General features: G+C 40.0%; 1 protein-coding gene across 5 annotated transcripts; it reads left to right on the plus strand.

Annotated features, from left to right (window-relative positions):
- Positions 1-1,801: 1,801 nt before the first annotated feature.
- LOC121323781 (prolyl 4-hydroxylase subunit alpha-2-like) lies at positions 1,802-21,190 on the plus strand. Of its 5 annotated transcripts, XM_041264989.1 has the most exons (17): positions 1,831-1,880; positions 3,061-3,090; positions 8,044-8,145; positions 9,703-9,799; positions 10,544-10,695; positions 11,294-11,431; positions 13,898-14,137; positions 15,137-15,333; positions 15,982-16,158; positions 16,355-16,425; positions 17,357-17,456; positions 17,962-18,015; positions 18,723-18,782; positions 18,859-18,924; positions 19,879-19,947; positions 20,334-20,430; positions 20,671-21,190. In XM_041264989.1, the coding sequence occupies exons 3-17, from the start codon at positions 8,061-8,063 to the stop codon at positions 20,739-20,741; spliced, it is 1,674 nt and encodes a 557-aa protein (XP_041120923.1). In that variant the 5' UTR covers positions 1,831-1,880; positions 3,061-3,090; positions 8,044-8,060; the 3' UTR covers positions 20,742-21,190. The 5 variants fall into 5 exon arrangements, with proteins under 5 accessions (XP_041120924.1, XP_041120925.1, XP_041120923.1 ...); XM_041264990.1 differs by lacking the exon at positions 3,061-3,090 and having other exon boundaries at positions 1,802-1,880; XM_041264991.1 differs by lacking the exon at positions 3,061-3,090 and having other exon boundaries at positions 1,813-1,876.
- Positions 21,191-21,900: the final 710 nt, after the last annotated feature.

Consider the following 21,900-nt stretch of genomic DNA (forward strand, 5'->3'; position numbering starts at 1 on the left):
TCCCCTGTTTGGGGTTACCCCTAATTTCAGCCCCCTATCGAGGTATATGCAACTGTTACACTGATTTATATCTGAAGGACATGTATGGATTTTCAACATTTTCCTTCAGATGATTCTGCTGTACCATTATTAAATATTCTGTAAAAATCAACTGATTTTCGCAGTAGATAAAATCCATCCATCCATTATCAATAACTGCCCAATTCTTTACAGGGTCGCGGTAGTAGATAAAATGTTCTCCATAAATCTTTACACCGGCATATAAGGATATGCTATAGCATGCATGTCAGCAATCAAGAGTGTGTATTTAAGGGACGCATCGCTTAAACAGATATATAAAAAGGTGCTTTTTTTTTCACTGTAGAGCATGCAGTGATAGGCTCTTGAGTGACATTGTGGACAAGCTGTCAAGACCGTAAGATGTGATTCAATACGGTTAGTAAAGAAGGTTTGGTTATGTACGGCAAGGGAATACGAGCTGGTGTTGCATATTGGGTACAACGCGTGGCAGGCTAGGACTGTAGTTTTCTGTTTAACTCTAGTATTGTGAGCCAGAAACTAAGAGATGTGAGGTTTCAGCAAACAGTGACACCTAGTGGACACCTAATGCTTCCTAGTGGACCATGCTGGAGTAAGAAAAAGCAACCGAAAATATAGAAATTAACATTTAAAAGCAAATCGTTGTAAGGATACATGCTTTTTATACTGAGTTAATTTTATTTTATTTTTTTCTGGGAGAAAATTTTCACTGGGGAGCTAATTTTAATGTGAACTAATAGTGGTAGTGTGTTACTCTGCTATATTCTTTATTTGTATTTTCATTCATAAGAAAAAAATTATATACTGTATTAATAAATTGTGCAGGCTACACTGAAGAAACACAACGGTGCTATTATGATGCTTGTACCGGAGTCTGCCTATTTAAAATGAAAATATAGGCGGTTGCTTGTTACTTTAGCAACTTAATGCTCCTGTCTGAGTTTCCAGACTGGGAATTCTGAAACTTTCAATCTGGTGCGAATAAAAACTGTAAACGTGCAGATCAGCATGATTCCGAGCGTTCAAAAGAGCGACTAGTCCTTTACCGTCTTTACCTTTACCTTTATTCTGAATTGAAAACCATGGATTTAATTCAGTGCGACAGTTTTTCCTATGTGGGCAAAAGTAATCAATATGTAATATATTGAATATGGATGGGGGTTCTGCGTGTGATTAGCCCAAAGGAAAACTATTAGGCCCGTATGTCTGGAACAAGTTATGTCCTAATTTGAAAAAAATAAAAATACAAATGAACACTAAATGTAGCTTGTGTTCCTCGAGGGAATATTAATATTTTCGTGTAAAAACACTTAGAATAACACAGACACACATTTTAAAAACGTTTAAACGCCATTGATCCAGCAGAATTTGACTACAAGCTTATTAGAAAGGTCAGCATCAATTATATATGTGTGTGTGTGTGTGTGTGTGTGTGTGTGTGTGTGTGTGTGTGTGTGTGTGTGTGTTTATATATAAAAGTTGAGGCAGGGCATAACAAACAGTTATAAAATTTAAAAACAAAATGTCATTATACAATCGTGAACGAAGTAGGTGTTTTCACGAAGTTAAGAGTGAACATCTGCAGCCTAACAGCATAAAGCGAAGCGACACTGTCTCTTTCCACCAGGCCGAGCGCTGGTAGGTCAGTTGAGTGTAGTGTTAAAACGCACACCCCCAAATCCTAATGTGCGTCTTGCCGAGGCATTACGTATTTGGCAGAAGTTGCGGGTTACGTTAGAGGGAGGTATTTCCCTACGTGGCGAGTAGCAAAGAAATCAGCGCAACAGCCGAAATTACCAGAGAAAGTTCCAGCTACCAGGACTGTGCATTGGAAAGAGTAGGTAAGCTCCGATTTCAACCTCAACTGACCCGGTTTAAGATGGAACATGTTTAGGACTTGCATAGTGACCGGTTTTGCATTTGAAGTCCACACAATCATAACCGATTCAGTAGAAAACTAGCATAGCACATGTGTTTTCATAAAGTAACTTAAAACATATTGTCGTTATAATAAACACCGTTATTATTAGATACGTTTAATGCACGATATGTTTAAATACACTTCCAACTTTTTTTTAAAAAAAAGCGTGCATCCAGACAAGCCTTTAGCTTTTCAGTTTTTTTTTGTTTTCTTTTTTAAAGAGATTCATAAGTGGAAATGCACTTGTAACTTATGAAACACGTGGAGTTCACCGAATGCATTCATTTATAAATGAAATGTGAAAACTGCTGGTACTGTATACAAATGTAGTCATTGCTTCCTAGTGTAAGTTCATATAGGGTTGTGTGTAGTGCTGCTGTAAGTGAAGGTGTTTTTCATTGTGGAAATTTCTAGAGCGCTAATGCTGGTGATAGCTTTTTCATCTGTGCATTGAACTTGGTTCTCAGTGTAGTACTGTAGAAATATTGAAGGGTCAGTGTTCTTTTGAGTTGGGATTGGGCTGTGTGTTCCGCTGCGAATGGGACACGCAGTCTTTACGTCTGGGGTAGTGACAGTGGTCTTTAGAAGCATTCCTAATAATACTGTCATGTGCTGTGTGTAATTCGTATATGTTTTCAGTTGCGGCGAGTCTTACTGTGTTATAGCAGCATGCGACGTTTATTACAATGTGATACTTAAAATATATTTGCAGAAGAATCCATGGCAAAGTTACAGACTTGCAGTTGTAGGTAAAGTACCATCTGTTCTGTGGTTAACGCTGTGCCTAGGGTCTTTGCCAGCGTTGCACTGCAATAGCTCCAGCCTCCTGAAAAAATTCCTTGGAAAATTGATCTCCTTAAACAGTGCCCTTAATGTACAGCTTACAGGTTAAAGTCAGATGCATGGCTGCTTCAGCATTGCATTGTTTGTGGAACTGCAGAATGTGTGGCAAGCGTTCACACCAGCTATATTCAAGAGCTTTTAAGGACCAAGGATAGGTAGATGGTGGCAATCTCCTTCTTTTGATGTTTTTTTTCTTTTCTTTTCATGTTCATTGAATACATATTACCCTTGTGGAATCTGAATTCCTTCAAACAAAGTGGTGTGATCTTTGAGGCTGTCCTACTCTTGTAAGTAATGAGGTGAATTTAATGTAGTTCTGTTACAAACCTGTATGCTCAAGTTTAGCTGGTACGGTCTAACATGATCTGAGGTTGTGGTTCAGTCTCCCAGCACCACTGAAAGATCTGCTTATTTTTCATTACAAGTCATCATTTTGAGTAAGCCATTTTAAACACAGTATATACTGTATTAGTGCTGCCAGGTATTTGTAAATGTAGGCTAGGCTAAGTGGTGAGGTCAGCATTCTGACTCAAGGCACGACTTTTTGCAGGATGCAAGGATCAATGGTATATTTTTGAAAACCTGATTATTTACTGCCCTCTGATACAGATGTCATGGTATTCAATGAAAACAGAATAGGCATACAGTATGGTAAGGGTTTGTTCTCACTTAATTAATCACAATGAATGCCATAACAAAGAGAAAAAGGATTTAATTTCTTTTAGCCAGGGGGAAAAAACATGATTGATTCTGTGTTACTGTTTACAGTAACAGTAGATTAATCATTCAGATGACTAATATGGATTCTGAGCAGAAGCCCATTGTGAGCCTCATAGAGGCGTGGCCGTAGGGCGATTCTTAATGAGATCACTTATGCAAGACTTTTTTTTTTAATACCATGCATCATGAAGTATGCAGTGCAGTGTCCAATACTTGGACAGCACGGGTCTGTGATCTCTGATGATGAGTTAGAACTCACAATCCTGAATCGTTCCCTGCGCTGGCGCTTATGATTGAGGCTTGCGTTTGCTCTGGAGTTGATGCTGGTGCTGGTGGAATGTGAATCGGCAGCAGACACCTGTCCCAGGTACTGCACCGGTTGTGATCTCTGATTTAAAAATCAAGATTTCAAATTTTAAATACAAAATGGGATCAATATGCAATGCTTTTCAAATCTGGTCCAGCGTGTCAAATCCCTTGCCTTCATCTGCAAGATGTTTATAATTAAACTGCTTTCTGGCACAGATGGGGATCGTAAAGCAGTTTTAATTGATGACATTCATTTTCAGCAACAAGCAAAGTTTCTGGCAGGCTTGTGTTTTTATGAGCTGAAGCATCTGTTCCCTGCCAAAGATGAAGTTTCCAGAAACTTGGAGACAGATACACAACACAGAAGCAGATATCAGGGATGTTCAGCTTGTTTCAGAGTCTTAAAGGAGCCACCTTAGCTCAGGAATTCTATATGCAAACATGATTTGTGGTTGATGGATCTGCTGTAAAATACATCAGTCATGCTGGGGAAAGAAATGCAGTTCAAATATAGAACAGGAATGTGAAGTGCTGGGGATTTAATTTAATTTGAATATTCTTTCATTTTGACATAGGTGGGAAACAAGTAAAATAAAGTAAACCCCATCAAATGACCTATTACAGAAAGCAGAGGAGCACTGTAGAACATATGTTATTTACTGTATTTTAGTCTGTAACTAAACTTAATAGCAATGCATTTTGAAGTATTAAAGACACCTCATGAATTCAATGACAGATGTCATGACAAGTCTTTTTTAGTGCCTTCAGCTGCTTCACATTGAATGCATTAAATTTCTTTTAGTTTTTCTGGAGTTAGTTTAGATTTATTTAGACATGGTCTTTTTCCCACCTAATTCATTTTAAGAAGTGTTTGCATTTTTGAACAGTTGTCCCAGCACTAATTTGGTTACCTTGCATTCCGGTTTTTGCTCTCACAATAATTGCAGTTTATACTTGACAAACTCCACTAATTAGATAATATACCCTTTTCTCATTTCGGGGCCCTTGTCATTATTTACTTGGCCATCTGGTGTGGTTGTAAATGAAGCAAGGGTTGAAGGGTAAACAAGCAGTGTGCTGTGAACAGTTTGCAGCTGTTTCTGCATCTCAACAGCAGGTAAGATTTGATAGCTGTTATCTATCAGGCTGTTTGATGCCTGTGTTCTGACTCTTTGTGCAGAACGCATCGTCAAAGCCTCTGTACATGAACTAACCTGTGGAACACAGCATCACTGAACTGAAAATATTTGGTTTCATTCTCTGACATGCAAAGCAAGCTGGAGATACAACACTACAGTGATTCTGCAGAAATGCCGTTCCGGTATGCAGTGCAATGCGTGGGCAGCTGAAGAAATTTTTTTTATTTAATCCGATTGTTTTAATATTTCTGAGTGGCGGACCACTCTGATGATTTTGAAGTCCTGGTCAAACAAGTTAGATGAAAGTATAAACCCAAAGTAACCAAAGTCTGTTTAGCCGCTCGTTATTCATTTCCACTCGGACCAGAGAGAATCTGCACATTCCTTCATCCTAGGCTGTACTCTTGCCAAAAAAAGTATAATGTGATCTTTGTCTTGCAGGCCTCAGAGCTCACAGATTCAACGTGTTTTAAACTTTAGGCAAAGAGGAAAACGGGAGAAAAAGTAGGATGTTTCTGCTCCTTGGATTATTGACCCACTTGTATACTAGTAACTATAATCACTCTATCACTGTACAGCACGTCTGATAGCACAGGAATTGGCTGAACAGTTGGCTTGGTTTCATTTGAACTCAAACACCTCTTGGGCACAAGGCTAAGTTCTTGAAATATCTTACAGGATGGTCTGCTGAGTTCAGTTCACATACAGTGGAAAGAAGCCTAGTATTTCTTTTAAAGCAGTGTGCATGTTTGTATTGAGGGATGTGTGTGTGTGTGTGTGTGTGTGTGTGTTTTAATTATAATTATTTGGCAGGAATATATAAAGGTTTAGGTGCCCTTTCCCAGGTCCATTACAATATATAAAAGCATAAAAGCAGCTAAATGCAAATAACTTCTACATCTTACTGTTCGTTAGATAGACAGACACCTATATTAAAGTCAGGCAAAATCCTTCCTGTGCTGCTGTAAGTGTTATTTATACATGTGGTATTGGGTGGAACAACATTAAACCTGCTTGATGCACAGATAGCCATTTTAAGCCATTTGCGGGGCGCTGTGAGTCAGAAAGGAAAGTTCTAATTTATATTTGCTATTTACAGTACCAGCCTGTAATTTAAGGGAAGGTATTTTAATAATAATAATAATAATAATAATAATAATAATAATAATAATAATGTTTTCACTTTGAGCTGCATGTGTAACTCCATATGTTTTCACTTCCTGTAACATGTACCGTTATTTAAATCCCTTCCTGTTTATTTTGAGCAATTCCTGCAAGGCCACTTTTACACAGTGGGTATGTGTATCAGCTTGCCCAAAATGTGCTCTTGGTATCTCTGTTGTCTGTGAATGAATCTACAGTGCTATGACCAGTTCTTAGTTCATCCTGGATTAAACCACACTATCGTTTATAGAGCCACATTCATTTGACAATCAGCTCATGGAAAATTATGCCACCAGGCATTAAGTGTTTTATTTTAAAACTGTTGACAAAAAAAGTGAACATGTTTTCTACTTGGCTATGGTTTAACCCGCCCCCCCAACCTTTTGGCCAAAATGTTTTACCACCAAGTTAATGTACAGTTAACCTAAAATCAGGCCCCCATCTGATTATAATTTTTGTTTTAAAAAAACAGATTTGGCGAGAAAACAGTAAGCCGTTCCTGGCAAGAAAACTTCCGGAATGGAAGTCTGTGTTTGTTAGAGGCACATACTGTTGTTTCCGTGGAGAAAGAAGTTTTTCTGCCAAAACACAGACAGAGCAAGTGAAATTGCCAATACCGGGAACAATTTACTGAAAATTCATCCGATAAAGAGACAGCGGCTTGAAACTTCAATTAGTCACTTATCATACAGCACCTGCTGTAAAACTGAAACAGAGAGACCGGACTTAAAATGCAGGATCTGTATTTTGAGAAAACATGTCAGTTTCATTTTTTTTTTTTTTTTTTTTAATAAGCATACCTTAAAAACTGCAAATAGGGTCAGTTTAAAAGGACCCTATTGTATAAAGTAAATTTACTGCATCACGTGTTAATTATGTTTTTTTCATAATTGCTTAAAGAAATGACAGAAGGGGTGCAATAAGAAGTGTCCATGAACCTTTTTTCTTAACATACGTTCAACAGAGATTTATTATAAATGATTAAACTTAACCAGGCGAAGGCAGGCAGCAGTGTAGCTCCAAGCTACTGATTTATTTACACCCAGCTTTGGAATTTGTATCTGCAGCTGAAATCAGATTACTTCAAGTTCGAACAAAGATAGTGAAAGCAAGAATAATATAAGGAAAACTCTGGGATATATTTGGAGTTGGCTTTTAAAACAAGTGCAGCAATGGAGAGTTTGAAGAGAAGTGTTGTGCATCTGCCAGCCTTTCATGCTTTTCCACTGTTTCTGGTTTGGAATAGCAAAGCATCAGGGGGACTCTCATTTTCCGTCCAGCTGTACTTGTACACTTCACTGTATCCAGCATGTTCCTGTGAGCCGCAGTATTTTCTAGCACGGTTGATTCTTTTTTTTAAAGGTATAGAAGCTTTAAAGTAGTCCGAAGAGAAAAGAGTTTGTTGCTCTAAGGAAATAGATGACTCTTTACTACTTTACTATAAGCAACACTGCATGCATGAAATTAGTTTTTTCTAATGAAAGAAAGGGTGTTTTATGTTTGTTATAAAATGCTAATGCAACGCAACCTACTGCACAGACTGTTTATCATAATTGCCATGTGAAAGTGTGCAGTAATCCTGAATTCTTTTCAAACTTTCTACATTTTTCTTTGAAATGACTTCTATTTGAGCCTTAGCTATGCTAGTGTAACAGGGCAGAGGTTGGTAATCCAGCCTCCATGCATGCCACAGACGAGAGTCTTAACCACTATGCAAAAGAGCCAGGCTCGTCTGCGTTAGAAAGGTAAAACAAAGGGTCACACCTGGGGATAAAACTGCTGCCCTCCCTTTCCATCCACTACTGGGAAGTGACTGTGGACTGAGGAACCATGTCCTAACTGGAACAGAGCCCAGCACCAGGATACCACAGATCAATAAAATATCCTGTGTGTTTCTACCTACTCTAGGTTGTGCCAGTGTGAAGATGATGAAGTTCTGGTTATTGTCTCTCCTCCTCATTCAGAGTTGGTGCAGTAGGTGCGCTGAGGCCGAAATCTTCACCTCAATAGGTAAGCTTTTAAAAAACGATTCAGCTAGTAAATGTATAGCTTCTTAAGCTGTTCAACAGAACACAACACATTATTTCTCACAAGGTTCAAGGTTAAACCTACACGTGCACAAGTGTGTTTTGTATCTAGGATAAATGGAGCCCGTTGTTTAAAAATGTAAAGTGAGATTTTTCAGAGATGTCATGAATCTGGAGCTTGGAAGATTGCATGGTTTACAGCAGTGTGAAACCCCATACATTTTAATATTATTCTCATTGAATATAACACCCCAGAACTGAATTCAAATGTGCTGCTTTAGAGCTTAGAATCAACAAACACGTTAAACCTGTTTTCTTGTACGACTGTAATATGAATATGCCTCATGTTGTACTGAAATAATATTGAAGCAGACCTTGAGCAAACAAGCACAGATATTTAATTTTCTTCCCTCTCTTTTAGATTTTGCCAGTGGCAGTCTTTTGAAAAACATTCTTCAGGGGAGCACACAAATTGGTCTTAGTTCAACTGATCTGTGAATAGTGCAAACCAAAAAATGTGAAAAGCTTCCAGATTTGAGGTTTCTTATACAGTTTGATCAAACATAGCTCAGTAGGAGCTGATTTGTTCTGACTTGTTAGAGTTATCCACTGTTAACTTGAAGAGATTGGCTCTAGTTTTATTAGTTTAAGCCAATGACATTTGTTTTCCATCAGGTAATAAGCAGCTGTTTGTACCACAAGGGCATGATTTCTTCTTTTAAAAGAGGAAAAAATATATATCGATATGAACAACAGTGATAGCAATACTGATAGTAGTGGTAGTTTAAGTGTTGTTCACTAAGGTACATTTACATGAGAAGCTTTCGACATTAGAAATGTTGTTAGTCTTCAGTTAGTTTGAACCCCTGTTAGTTGAATCCAGCTGTGTCAGGCTCCTGATAGAAATGGTCAGTTGTTTTCCTTCTGGACAGATAATCCAGCCTGTCTGAAATTAGTTGGCTTGGACTGCTGTGCAGCTGGATAAGGGGGGAACAAAACATTCAGGAGATGTGTTTGGCTGGTGTTAAACTGTGCAATAAGGAATGTAGTATAAAGGCTTGCCTGCCTGTTTTTAGTGGAGATGTCGAAGATTCCTCCTGTCTTCTGGTTATAAAATATCTTTTAAAATAAATGCATTCAGACAGTAAATTGTATGGTGGAATTTTTTTCCCTTGGGGTATAAAAACAGTACAGAAAAAGCCTGCAGCAAAGGGCAGCTAAAAATACTGGTATGACATAGAAAGACATTTTCCCACTGTCTGTCTTTTCCAGGACTCTATTTTGTTTTTTAAATAAAGAACTTACAACATACAACCTGTGAAGTGGAAAATAGTGGATCCATTTTCTGTTGGCTTGTTTAACACTTAAAAAAAAAAATAGCTTCGGCTAATTTGTCACACAGTTGTTGTCGCCTAACGTACGGCCAGTTGTCTCCCCAGCCTGCAACCTAACTCATTTAGTTTGAAGCCTGACAGGCCAGCCATGAAACACAGTACTAGGCGTTGATTCTTTTATGTATTATTCCCCCCGTTCTTTTTAGGTCAGATGACGGACTTGATTTTCACAGAAAAAGAGCTTGTCCAGTCCCTAAAGGAATACATCCGGAAAGAGGAATCCAGATTGGTTCAGATTAAAAGGTAAAGATTTCAGCAACTGGTTTATAAGACCCAGTTGGCGCCAACCCTGAACTAGCTAATGTTACCTTTTGTAAGGTAGAGAATGAGTGACACCAGTCAAGCCTAGATCACCCAATGTATTTCAACTGTATTATTACATGAGCATTGCGTTACATATTCCATCAGAGGAGAGGGCAAGACCATGCCACACATGCCCTGCTTCAGTGTGTCCTGGGCTTTCTCTGTTAATGAGCAGCTGTGTGACTTCATTATAGATGGAATGTGCAGCACCTCCAGATTCATCGCAAGCCCTAAGGTATTGATTCCATAGGTTATAGGAAAAGTGTGTGTGTGTGTGTTTATGTATGCTTGATAAACACGTCTGCTTTTGCCGGTCCTGGTAGTTTTCATTACTTTTGACAGCATCATCATGTTCACCTGCATTTGAAAGGTTAGCAGGACGTTATATGCAGATTACACTGGTGAGTCATCAATTAATTAGGATTCTGGTAACCCCCCGCCCCAACAAAAAAAATGAAATAAGTGTATATCCAACAAACACCAGGAAAACACTGGACTTAAATGAAATAAAATAAAACGTTCCCAGTGCAGTTGGGCAATGTCCCTCCTTCCTGACTTGTATCTCGCTTTGATTCGCGTGGAAATTGCTATTGTTGTTTTTTCTTTGCGGAGGGGGTGGGGGGGAGTAAACCCAACTTTAGTATTTTTTTCTCATTTTATTTCATGGTATTTTAAAACTTTCAGTTGGGCCTCCAAATTGGATGATCTGACCCACACCTCGACTGCTGATCCCGAGGGCTATCTGTCCCATCCTGTCAATGCCTACAAGTTAGTGAAGCGCTTGAACACCGAGTGGGCGGAGCTGGAGAGCCTTGTCTTGCAAGACCCTGCTGATGGTATGAATGAAACTCTGCTTCTCAGAAGCCCTTAATACTTTTAATTCTACTTCCGTTTGTACTGCTGTGCTGACAGTATTTTTGCAAAACATTGAAATTCATATTGCCATGACTTATTTTGGAGCGACATTTATTTGCTGGCAAGTCATGTATGGAAAATGAAAAAATATAATGACTACTTTCCATGTAATAATAATAATAATAATAATAATAATAATAATAATAATAATAATAATCTTTATTTTTAAAAATCTATTTTTTAGTATCTCCTGGTGGTAGTGGACCACCGCGAAAGCGCTTTCTATGCTCTAGACTATAGTAACAATATCATCTAAGACATTTAATACGTGTTACATGTAAAGTGCCATTTCTGACGTCCATTTCGTCAGGTCCGCAGATTGACTGATCAAAGAACAGCGGTCATTTTTCTAAGCCGTCAAAACATGTGTTTGACATCTCTTTGACTGGTCCTGCACAGCACTGGTAGTTTGTGCTTATAAAACACAAGCTCTTGTATCTCATCTGGGGGAAGCTGTTTATTAAATGGGTCCACAGACAATATATACATATATTTCTTTCTTATTTGCTTTCCTCCCAGGTTTCATTTCTAATATGTCTGTGCAGCGCCAGTTCTTCCCAGACGAGGAGGATGAGAAAGGAGCAGCTAAAGCTCTAATGCGTCTGCAGGACACCTATAAGCTGGACTCTGAGAGCATCTCCAAAGGCAGGCTGCCAGGTAAAAAGACCACCTGAGCTACAGTACCTGCCATGCCCCTCCACGCTGACTTCAGTCCTGCCCACCTCAGAAAGGTGCATATAATGCGATGGCAAACTGACATTCGCGCCAATGAAAATAGCTTGAACTATGCAAAAGTAGGCCAGTTAAATGAAGCTGGGGGAAAAAAAATGAGCAGTGCTTTCATTATACAGTGGCTTGCGAAAGTATTGACCCCCCTTGGCATTTTTCCTATTTTGTTGCCTTACAACCTGGAATTAAAATGGATTTTTATTTGGATTTCATGTAATGGACATACACAAAATAGTCCAAATTGGTGAAGTGAAATGAAAAAAATAACTTGTTTAAAAGAATTCTAAAAAATAAATAACGGAAAAGTGGTGCGTGCATATGTATTCACCCCCTTTGCTATTAAGCCTCTAAATAAGATCTGGTGCAACCAATTACCTTCAGAAGTCACATAATTAGTTAAATAAAGTCCACCTGTGTGCAATCTAAGTGTCACATGATCTCAGTATATATACACCTGTTCTGAAAGGCCCCAGAGTCTGCAACACCACTAAGCAAAGGGCACCACCAAGCAAGCGGCACCATGAAGACCAAGGAGCTCTCCAAACAGGTCAGGGACAAAGTTGTGGAGAAGTACAGATAAGGGTTGGGTTATAAAAAAATATCCGAAACTTTGAACATCCCACAGAGCACCATTAAAGCCATTATTAAAAAATGGAAAGAATATGGCACCACAACAAACCTGGCAAGAGAGGGCCGCCCACCAAAACTCACGGACCAGGTAAGGAGGGCATTAATCAGAGAGGCAACAAAGAGACCAAAGATAACCCTGAAGGAGCTGCAAAGCTCCACAGCGGAGATTGGAGTATCTGTCCATAGGACCACTTTAAGCCGTACAATCCACAGAACTGGGCTTTACGGAAGAGTGGCCAGAAAAAAGCCATTGCTTAAAGAAAAAAATAAGCAAACACGTTTGGTGTTCGCCAAAAGGCATGTGGGAGACTCCCCAAACATATGGAAGAAGGTACTCTGGTCAGATGAGACTAAAATTGAGCTTTTTGGCCATCAAGGAAAACGCTATGTCTGACGCAAACCCAACAACTCTCATCACCCCGAGAACACCATCCCCACAGTGAAGCATGGTGGTGGCAACATCATGCTGTGGGGATGTTTTTCATCGGCAGGGACTGGGAAACTGGTCAGAATTGAAGGAATGATGGATGGCGCTAAATACAGGGAAATTCTTGAGGGAAACCTGTTTCAGTCTTCCAGAGATTTGAGACTTGGACGGAGGTTCACCTTCTAGCAGGACAATGACCCTAAGCATACTGCTAAAGCAACACTCGAGTGATTTAAGGGGAAACATTTAAATGTCTTGGAATGGCCTAGTCAAAGCCCAGACCTCAATCCAATTGAGAATCTGTGGTATGACTTAAAGATTGTTGTACACCAGCGGAACCCATCCATCTTGAAGGAGCTGGAGCAGTTTTGCCTTGAAGAATGGGCAAAAATCTCAGTGGCTAGATGTGCCAAGCTTATAGATACATACCCCAAGAGACTTGCAGCTGTAATTGCTGCAAAAGGTGGCTCTACAAAGTATTGACTTTGGGGGGGGGGGGGGGGGTGAATACTTACACATGCTCAAGTTTTCTGTTTTCTTGTCTTATTTCTTGTTTGTTTCACAATAAAAAATATTTTGCATCTTCAAAGTGGTAGGCATGTTGTGTAAATCAAATGATACAAACCCCCAAAAAATCAATTTTAATTCCAGGTTGTAAGGCAACAAAATAGGAAAAATGCCAAGGGGGGTCAATACTTTCTCAAGCCACTGTAGATACATGTTGCATGTATGAATGTCCCACACACACACCAAAGCTGTAGAAGCATTAGTGAAAATGTTATTTCACCTTTATTGTTTTAGCTGCAGTTCCAGTGGCTGCTTGCCTCCGCATTTGAAGGATTCGTACAAATTCAGTACAAAAAAAAGAGGCTTTCAGTCGTGAAAGTTTGGCACACTATAGTTTCAAATGCACAGCAGTAAATTGTTGTGGACAGAAAAGTCCTGTGGCAGAACCCTAACTAGATTGGGTTTGCACAGTGAGTGACTGTAATACTTTAGACATTGGACCTTGGCAGACATTGCCCAGACATAGACAGTGTGACTGCTGCCAAGGCAACTGTGTCTTTTAGATTTCTTTCCTGTCTGTCTTATTTTTGGCAGCACAGAATATTCAATGTCATTGGCAACTACAGCCTTCCTAAAATATAGAAGACTGTGGAAATAACTCCCATTGCACAGCAGTTTGATCCACTCCTGGCTTTACTCTGAGTTTAATAAGACACAACTGAGCTTGATCCCTAATGCACTATTCAAGCTCGTATTAAAACCTGGAGTGCAGCTACTATGCAACAGGAGTCTGATTTCTATCCCTGTTGGCGCTGATGCTCTCTGCTCAGGCGTGACGTTCAACGCCCTCCTGAGTGTGGATGACTGTTATGACATGGGGAAGACGGCGTACATTGACCATGATTACTACCACACCGTGCTGTGGATGCAGCAGGCCCTGAAGCAGCTCGATGAAGGAGAGGAAGCTGTCGTTTCCAAGCCTGAAGTCCTTGACTATCTCAGCTACTCGGTTTACCAGATGGGTGACCTGCCTCGAGCCATTCAACTCACAAGGCGCCTGCTTGCAGTCGGTAATATTCCACGCTCCTTTTACACCTTTTCTTCAGGTTGCAGGGTGTTGTAGCATGTCTAGGGTGTCCAGGGTAAGGGGGTGCAGGCAGAGTAGGTACAAGAGTGACCATGGTAAACGTGGTAGCGCGGTAGCGCATGTGAAGGCAGTACATCTTTAACTGGTCTTCCAGGCAAGCCTGCTCCTGGTGGTTATTTGCAAAGGGATGAGTTCCCATTATAGATCCTGCACCCACCAAAAAGCTTCAGTATTTTTTTTTGCAAGCAACAAATACAAAAATCCTCACTACTTTGGATAACAAAAATGAGTATGCTTGGAATAGAGACCAGGAATTGTACAATTTTTTGCTCTCCAATCATTCTACTAGGAGTGGGTGATGGTATAGGTATGGGTTGTGGGTTTAGATTTCTACATGTGTGAATGTTAGTTACATATTTAAGAATAGGTTTGCATTATAAGGTTTGCATGCGTGTTGTTGGTTTATTTTTTTTTTTAATTTAGTCAGACAATGATTGCCAATTTTTTTTGTTATTATTCCCGGTTCACATTTGCAACCCCCCCGACGCCTTGAGAAATGGCGGCTTACACATGCGTCCTCCGAAACGTGTGCCTGCACAAGCCATCTTTTTACACGCTACGGATCCACAGCGAAGCCATCAGACCTACAGTGCTGGTGGACAACACAGATCTGAATGGCTCCACTGCAGACCCGCAGGCACCCTATCAGCCACAGGGGTTGCTGAGGTGAACCGTAGGTTGCCCTGCCCTAAGCCCTCCCTACCTGGGTGGCACTTGGCCAGTTGTGCTCTGCCCCCTGGGAACTCCCGGTTACTGTTGGCAATGACATAGCCTGGATTCAAACCTTTGATCTCCAGGCTATAGGGCGCATCCTGCACTCCACGTGGAGCGCCTTTACTGGATGCGCCTCTCGGGAGCCCCTTGCATACATGTTTTTAATGTACATGTAACTGAAACGAAACCTCTCCTGATCTCTCGTCAGATCCAACTCATCAGAGAGGAGGAGGAAACCTGCGTTATTTTGAGAGGCTGCTAGGAAAGGAGATGAGGGAGAGCAACACTGAGCAGCCCCCAGTCACAGAGGAACCTATAGAGTTCAGAACCTACGAGAGGCCTGCCGGTTACCTGCCTGATAGAGATATCTATGAAGCACTCTGCAGAGAAGAGGGAGTGAAAATGGTAAATGAAGAGTACTGATGACTAGTTAATCTAAACCTGTTAGTCTTAGCTGAACCACGCTACCATAATGAAATGCATTCTGATAGCAGCAAGAGACACATTAAGAAAACATTCCCAGTGGCTTTGATATGTTTTAATCAAAGGATTATTTTGATGAAATACATAAATAAACTAGAAATTTTTAATACGGAGATACGATCAGTATTCAAAACCAGTCACTCCAGTCCCGAATGGTTTGGGTACGCAAGAGCCCACTGTCCTGGCATCATAACGGGGTACCTGTTGACAACAAGACCCACAACACAAAGTTTAACTTTATCTAATGACATCCCCAAGTCTGACAAAAAACAAACAAAAAAAAAACAAACAACAAACCTAGCAATGGTGTGACGAAAAAAAGAACCTGTTTAGAGCAATCCTGAGAAACTGGAATGTATAATAATAAACAGAAATAAGAGAGCTTCTGTTAGTTTTGTTTACTCTGTTACAGTACCAGCAGATGGCAGTGTATCTATAAACATGTCAGCTTTGTGTCGTATGCCTACGAGGATCAACCTGTAGACACAAGTTATATGCCTGAAAAGGCTGTCTGATTCATCTCGCGTGTAACTAGTGAACACCAAGCGCATGCAATCCTTTGTTTTGCAGACTACAGAGAGGCAGAAGAAGCTGTTCTGCAGGTATCACAATGGGAACAGGAATCCCAGGCTGCTCCTAGCTCCTATGAAGGAAGAGGACGAGTGGGACAGCCCGCGTATTGTGCGATACCTGGACGCACTGTCAGACACAGAGATCGAGAGGATCAAGGAAATATCAAAACCCCAGGTAAGTGGAGCAGCAGCTCTGTGTGTGTGTGTGTGCGTGCGTGCGAGCGTGCGTGCGTGTGCGCACGCGCAATACCTGGACACACTGTCAGACACAGAGACCAAGAGGATCACATGAGGAGTCCAGCGAATAGTGCATTTCATATGCTTCCTCCCCTCGCACATTCAAACCATTTTTACATTTGTTTTTGACACAGCTGGCGCGAGCAACGGTACGGGATCCAAAGTCAGGTGTTCTTACAGTAGCCAATTACAGAGTATCCAAAAGGTAAGATTTTCAAAGTGGCAGATCGGGTGCAGGCATTGCAGTTCTCTAGGGGTACTCTAATCCACTGGGGAACTGAAACGTTTGTCTTGCTTTGTATATTAGATCTACAGGTTTTGGATTATAATGACAGTCTAACCCAAAGTTGGCCCTTCCAGTCCTGGACTTTGTTCCAATCTTGTTCTAAATTGTTTAATTGAACCAATTAAACCGACATCCAGACCCTGCACTTGTTAACTGTCTCATTTGAAAACTCTGGAGTGGAATGGCCTTCCAGGACCATGACTGGACACCCCTGATCTAACCATAGTGCACTGGGGCCTTATTTTATGCTCTTTATTTGTGTTTTCTTTTTGGAAATGTATTTACTTATTTATTTTCAAATACAATCTTCATGTTTTATGTTTTAAAAAAAAAAAAAAAACACCACCAAAGCTCTTACTTTATTTTTACATTTCAAATGTTGGGCTGTAGTACCTGCCAATTCCCTTAAATCAGTATGAGTTTGTAGTCCAGCATATTATTGTGCACATTATCTGGGGCATTTTTTATGTGGTGCCATCAAAGGAAAGGGAGAGGGCAAGGGGGGTTCTTAGTAAGCCAGAATGCTATAGTCAGAAAACTAGAGCTGACTAGCAATTCTAGCTGTGAGCTGAGTGAGGTCATTCAAATAGAAAGATGAAAAAATGGTCAGATCTCAAAGTAAGATAGCACCATGAGTTTAATGTATTTATTCTAGGAAAGCAAGCTGTAGAAAATGGGAGAAATTATGAATCTCCGCCATTAATTAAAATAATGTGTAGGTAGGGGAGAAAATAACAAACAAATATGTAGAGGCCCTTTACCTTACTCCTCCAGAATGAACAGTAGGTTTTTTTTTTTTTTTTCATTCTTTGATGTGGTGTAAAATGTGGCTTTTCTCTTGCTGTTGTAGTACCTGGCTGGCGGCAGAAGACGACCCTGTTGTTGCCCGTGTGAACCAGAGAATAGAAGATATAACGGGCTTGACCATGGAAACAGCAGAACTGCTTCAGGTACTTTGATAAGAAATCTTGAATTTTAAAGATGAACTGCACTCCTATTTTGGCTTTTTGGTCCACAATTTCCCCACACTAGGCCTTCCAGTCATGACCGGCCTGCAAAAAGTACATGCAAGTGCATTGAGGAATTCTTCTGATGTCTGCTGATGTCAAAATTGTTGTGTGGTGACAGTGAGCGGAAAATTATGCCATAGGCCTCCTACATGTGATTCAGATCTCTCCCCGGATTAACTAAAATGATTATAATCTTATGTCTTAATGTATTTAAGATGCAGTACATGGCGCATTTGGGCTCCCTTTATCTACCACAAGCAGAAGGATGTGGGCATGTCTCCTAGGCATTACAATATCTTGTAGAATGTCTCTTATTTTTATTTTAGTTTAGTAAATCACGATTTTTGCATTTTGGGTATCGAACGACCAAGTGTGCCATCCCCTTAATGCCGCTTAAATGCTGGGTCTGCAAGTTACACTCATTGTCTTTAATCTTTTCAAACAGGTGGCTAACTATGGGGTTGGAGGACAGTATGAGCCTCATTATGATTTCTCAAGAGTAAGTATATATAGAGTCAAAGAATCATTGTGATCCTCCCCCCCACCCCCCCTCCCAGATAAAGGGTTGTATTAATTTATTTTTGAATGACACAGTTGGAAATGTGATTGTTCTTCTTGTGCTCCAGGTTTCCTGCTGAGGAATCTCTCATGATCAGGCTTCTTGTTGTAAATCAGTGGTTTTCAACTTTTGCCCTAGAGAACACGTCAGCAGGAACTCAATTTTTAAATTTTTATTTTATTGTGATCCCAATATCTGTGTTCATCTCAAGACTGCAGTGCAAATTTAAATACGTAAATTAATACAAATTTGGACCGTTTGGGTACTTTGAGAGTTGATCAGAATTCTCTGTCTGTATCCCCCGGAGTATTTCAGACCACATGGTCATGACAGATCAAACATCCTGTTATTGAAATAGTTCTTGCATGTGGGCCCAGTACTGCAGAAAGGGCCATGTTTTAATGATCGGACACTGGCAGCTTTCAGATCCACCACTGTTCTGATCAGGTAAATTGACAGCACTGTTTGTGCTTGTGCAAGTCCTCTCCGCTATCACAAAGACATACAGTATATACATCCACCAAGATCAATTCATCCAACGCCTTTCAGATTGTTAGGGCTTCTTTACTTTTCCTGCTGTGAGACCAAGCTCATAGTCTTGCTGGAGCTCCTGCTGAATGAATTAAAGCTGTGCAAATCTGTTGCAGCGCCCTTTCGACAGCTCTCTCAAGACGGATGGGAATAGGCTAGCAACCTATCTGAACTACGTAAGTACCAGTGTGTGCCCCATGTCGGCACTCTAACTCTCTGTCAATTTACCCTCCTCCAATTCTGTTTTCATAGAGAGATGAACCTGAGGCTTTCAGATCCTTAGGCACTGGAAATCGTGTGGCTACTTTTTTAAATTATGTAAGTATGGTTTAGGCTCGGACATTGACTGCCCTGTGCTGTTTGCATTTTGCTGTCTGGGAGGCTCCAGCTGCCATATTGTGTAGCCAGACTGCAGAGCTGGAGAGCATTAGACTGGGATGGAAATAAGACTCTCATTGCATAGCTGTTTGATCCATTCCTCATTTTACTGTGAGTTTAGTAAGACACAGCGAGCTTGTTACCTTGTCACTGTGGCTAATCAGGCTCGTAGTAAAATCTGGAATGGGTGAGACTGCTATGCAATAGGAGTCTTGCTGCCGTCCCTGTATTGCTTGACGTCACAGTCAATGTTTTAAGGAAGCTGTTTTTCTTTTTGTTGTAAGGCATTTGGAATCAACGTCCTACCTGCCATTAGTTTACCATTATGTCCTGCAAACAGGGAAAAAAGAGAATAATGTTTAAAGGATTCCAGATGTTTTGGTGTACACTATTGTTCTTTTGTATACAGTAATGATTTGTATCACAGATTTCACACCACATTTTAAGGATTGAATTGGTCTGCTACTGATTTTAAACAACTCTTCTATCAGCAGTTATTATTTGATGTATTTTGCTGCATGCACACTTGGCTGTATTGTGCAGAACAGTTTTACTTTTTTGTGATTGTATATAGACTGGAATTTTAACATATAGAAGGGTCACCCTTTTACAAATCTTGTGAGTTGCTTTATGCGTACCAAGGTGTCATTGTATATGGCAGACTATGCTTTTGATAGGTTCGTCACAGGAGGTGAACATAGTACAAGGGCTGTAACCCAAGGCTGGTCAGTCATGTGCATTATGCACAGGATGTGCACTCGTAAGAATTACTGTAAAACGAAATTGCTTGCACCCCTATGTGTCTATTTGAATTATGATGTCTCATTTACAATGACACTTGTTAAGACATGACACTGCCATGCTGTACTCTGTGTGATTCTCTCTCTCTACCAGATGAGTGATGTGCAAGCTGGAGGGGCGACGGTGTTCCCAGATTTTGGAGCTGTAGTTAGACCCAGAAAGGCAAGTATTAATCCATCATGTAAACACAGAAACAGTTTATTCATTTGTTAAGCTAATCGCAAACTTAAACGGCTGCATTGAATCTGAGAGTTGCTCTCGGAGTAAGAGCCTGCAGCTCTGTGGAAATTATTAAGACTAGTGACATGCTGACACACTCTTGAAGAGTAATGGGTTCCCCACAAGTTCAAACTCTATGTGTTTTAATTCAGAAATGTGTCTGGGATTACTCTGCTGTATCAAACCTATCCAACAGAATCCTTTCTGAAGCCCTTTCAGACACTGAAGATACTGTGGCAGGACTCTGCTAATTAAGGGAGCTGCCTGCGGCTTGGTTGGTGTCACAGTCGGTCCCGATCCATAACGAGCTGCTTGCTCTTCTCTGATAGGGTACTGCTGTGTTTTGGTACAACCTTTTCAGAAGTGGGGAAGGCGATTACAGGACCAAACATGCAGCGTGTCCAGTATTAGTAGGGAGTAAATGGGGTAAGTAAACGATGCCATGCATAAACTATTTCTAAAGTGAAGTGGTAAGAGAACAGATCTTTCACTGTGCAGCGAATGTAAAAAAACAAAACAAAATACAAACTGTTATCCCATAGCAGGATCCTGTTTGCATACCATGACACATAGATGGCTATAAAGCAATTTTGCAGTGAAAAAAGCATGTTATTCTGTGAATAAAGTTTGAGATATCTTGTATGTGTTTTGTTTTTGTGTTCACAGTTTCAAACAAATGGCTTCATGAAAGAGGGCAGGAGTTCCGGAGACCGTGTGGCCTGACAGAAGTCGACTAAAGATCTCCTGTTCTTGCTGTTGCTGCCCTCTTGGGTTCCTCCCTGAACATCCTTTTTCATTCACAAGAGTTCACGCTGTCCAGTGCGATACCACCAAGCTCCTTGACAGTGACACACGTCTCCTTTACAGAAAGAACTGTCAAGCAGTAAACCCTGTCACATGTCTTCTGGTCATAGTCTCTTGTCTGGAAATGCGATAGTACAGAATATTTTGCAGGTGCTCATTTTACTATCCTAAAGTTTAGGTTTTTTTTTTTTTTCCTCAAATAAATAATAGATTCTTTGAACACGTGTCAATAAATTGTTAAATTCCGTTCCCCCTTAAAATGCATTTTAATAAGTGTTTCTTGGAAGTTTTGTAGGGGGGATTGTTTATTTAAATAAATTATACTGTACTATTTGTTATGTGCTTTCAGTAAGATTAAAGAAATAAAATGTCAATGATTTACTATGCCTTTGCTATTGTCTACACTGAGGAATTACACTGAAATGATGTAATAATGGTTGGTAAGTGTACTTTGAGGGAAAAAAACATGCTGTTGCACATCCAGAATATCTCATTTGAAGACTCGGGAGTGATTTGTTAAGCTGGTTCTTCAGTGTGGTGTTTAATTATTTTCTTGTTGCAAACAGCAAAATGAACAGTTTATTAATTTGAATCAAGTTTAATATGAATATTCATTTGTGCAGCGAATGCACATGGACAGATCACAGAGGAAATTAGAGTTCTCTCTCACAATTATACAAATACCCACATATGTATAACACCGTGTAACACAATTTTTGTTCCTGGGTAGTAAGTGTTATTTCCTAATTGCTTATGCCTCGTATATAAAATGGCTACTGTAAATACAGTATAATGGTAAATCTCAAAAAACTACTCACTTCTAAATCTTTTGTAGTCATTTTTGTATTACTTTAGTATAAATACATGTTACTTTGGATTCATATGTTGTTTTTTACTGACTGTGAACGAAAAGACACACATTTGTCAGTTTTCCCATTTTCATAAGCAGTTAGGAAATAACACTACCCAGGAACAAAAAAAAAAAAAATTGTTACACAGTGTAATCAACCACATGCTAAATAAATGCCGTATGTAATTCAAATTGAAAACCACATGCAGTTTTTAGAATATTTGCAAGCAGATTATGATACC

Source organism: Polyodon spathula, chromosome 12 (assembly GCF_017654505.1).
Source record: "Polyodon spathula isolate WHYD16114869_AA chromosome 12, ASM1765450v1, whole genome shotgun sequence".
Taxonomy (NCBI): Eukaryota; Metazoa; Chordata; class Actinopteri; order Acipenseriformes; family Polyodontidae; genus Polyodon; species Polyodon spathula.